Raw genomic sequence first — 2275 nt, 5'->3', positions numbered from 1 at the left:
CTTGTTTGAAACCCCCGGTTCTCAGTATCCACCTTCCGTTTTGCCATTTTTGATGGGTATCTGAAAGTTAATTTTACTGTGATGCTGACGACTGCTGTGCCAATAAATATTGAAATGAAGCAGCCTACTGCTCGGTGCGTCACCTTTGCATTGTGGGAAATGTAGTATTGGTGCGTGTAAAAGATCTGCGGGCTGCCGGCTTGCTGCGGGCCGGTTCTAATAATAAATCAAGATCATCCCAGGGGCCGTAAAAAACCTTCTTGCGGGCCGGATGTGGCCCGCGGGCCTTGACTCTGACATATGTGACCTATGTGGTCTCTTGAGTTGAATCAACCGACATGATTTCGTTGCACGCAATGACAACACCATGTGATATGTTCCAGACTATCGAAAAGGCAGGATGTTTTTGAGAACTGAGCATGAGAAATGAGTCATCATCCCTATTTATCCACTCGAAAGACGGTGAACAAACCAGTTGCTAGCTGACTAGAGAGGGAAATGTATCTGGTGAGTTATTTCTCTACTCAAATATACCGGCCTCTTCAGTGCCTGTAGGAATGAATGTATATTATACCGTAACTCTTGAAGCTGAATAGCCTCATATGAAATAGTAATTTGATGGCATTGGACAGCCATACTATGAGACGTAACCTAGCCTACATAAAAGTTATGATTGATTCTAAATTATAACACTGCTCTTTCTTCCAATAGCTGATCGATTTTTTTCTGCCGCTCCTGGTATTCACGCTCTGTGGCGGCAACGAGCCAGAGCCAGGCGCACTTACACCGACCTACATCTGGAGAGATGACGTGACAGGAGTTTCCTTTACATGCGACAAATGTCCTCCCGGAACACACTTACGGATGCGTTGCACGAAGGACAGCAAGACAGAATGCGAACCTTGCCCAAAGTCCCACTACACAGAAATCTGGAACTACATCGAGCGGTGTCAATACTGCAATATTTTTTGCACGGATGATCAGTTTGTCAGCGTGCAGTGCACCCAATTTCACAACCGAAAGTGCGAGTGCAAGGACGGGTTTTACATGAGACATGGATCATGTTCAAGGCACAGCAGGTGTCTGCCCGGCGAAGGGGTGCTCTCTAATGGTAAGTGATAATATAATGTTAGGCTTTCATAATAAAGATGCCTTTTCCACCCCTATGTTTCCAATTGACTCTGCACACCACCAGGGTTTTCCTTTATTGTGGTTTGCGGATGATACACCATGTAGGCTATACGATCAACATTCTTATTTTCCAGGAACAGCATACTCTGATGTGACATGTGAACCTTGCCGAGGGGGCTTCTTCTCTGCAGATTCCTCCAGCAGGAAATCATGTCAGAAGTTCACTGTGTGTACTCCAGATCGCACCACTATACCTGGCGACGACAGGCATGATGTTTACTGCTCAGCCTGTAAGAGTGGTTCGATAACACAGGAAGGTGAGAGATTGATGTTACTTTGAACAGTATAATCCACAATAAATGTTGAACGTTTGAAGATTCTGTCCATGCAGTTGTTTAGTCTTTTGGATACACATAAAAAAAAACATGTATTGAATGACTAGTTTAAGAATTGTATGTTGTTGTCACCTTCTTACCTACTAAAACTGACTGAAAAGCCTTTTTGTTTATCACAAATGGTGGTCTCATTTATTGAAATACAGTCAATTATTATGGTCTTGGTTGCTCTCTTTTCTCTCTCTCACTCCTTCACTCACACTCTCTCTATCACTCTCTCTCAATCACTCAGATGAAGCTATCTGTGATGGAGAGTTGATGGAATTCCTGGGATTGCAGATCCTCACATCAAGAAAGCACAAAAGACTGATGACTGTGCTCAGGAGGAGTGCAGGGAAAAACTTCACAGAAAAGTCAACTGTCCTAGACCTTCTCACAACTATTAAGAACAAACCTAGCAACAACAAACCTTTTGCGAATCGAATGCATGATATCCTGGACACAGACGGGCTGCTCCATTTAAGACGTAAAGTCAAAAAATGGTTTCCTCATATGACTTTATAGGACTAATATATTGTAAAATGTATTTTTATTTAAGCCTATATATGTGTGTATATATACTGTATTTATATATATATGTGTGTGTATATATATATGTATCTATATATTACAGGTATATTTATTCAGTTCCTGCTGATGTGAGGTCTGTCTTTTTCAGAAATATGTCAAAGATTAAAAACAACCTATTGTGAAACTGTCCATAATATTGTGAACCTGTCCTTTAAAACAAATAAACACTCAAAACATCA

General features: G+C 41.5%; 1 protein-coding gene across 1 annotated transcript; it reads left to right on the top strand.

Moving 5' to 3' along the window:
• Positions 1 to 388: 388 nt before the first annotated feature.
• LOC139367571 (tumor necrosis factor receptor superfamily member 6B-like) lies at positions 389 to 2275 on the top strand. Its single transcript, XM_071105825.1, has 4 exons — positions 389 to 507; positions 712 to 1111; positions 1266 to 1448; positions 1759 to 2275. The coding sequence occupies exons 1-4, from the start codon at positions 499 to 501 to the stop codon at positions 2028 to 2030; spliced, it is 864 nt and encodes a 287-aa protein (XP_070961926.1). The 5' UTR covers positions 389 to 498; the 3' UTR covers positions 2031 to 2275.

The sequence above is a fragment of the Oncorhynchus clarkii genome, chromosome 16 (assembly GCF_045791955.1).
Source record: "Oncorhynchus clarkii lewisi isolate Uvic-CL-2024 chromosome 16, UVic_Ocla_1.0, whole genome shotgun sequence".
Lineage (NCBI taxonomy): Eukaryota > Metazoa > Chordata > Actinopteri > Salmoniformes > Salmonidae > Oncorhynchus > Oncorhynchus clarkii.
The sequence above is the reverse complement of the archived record's forward strand: the minus strand, read 5'-3'. Positions and strand labels throughout refer to the sequence as shown.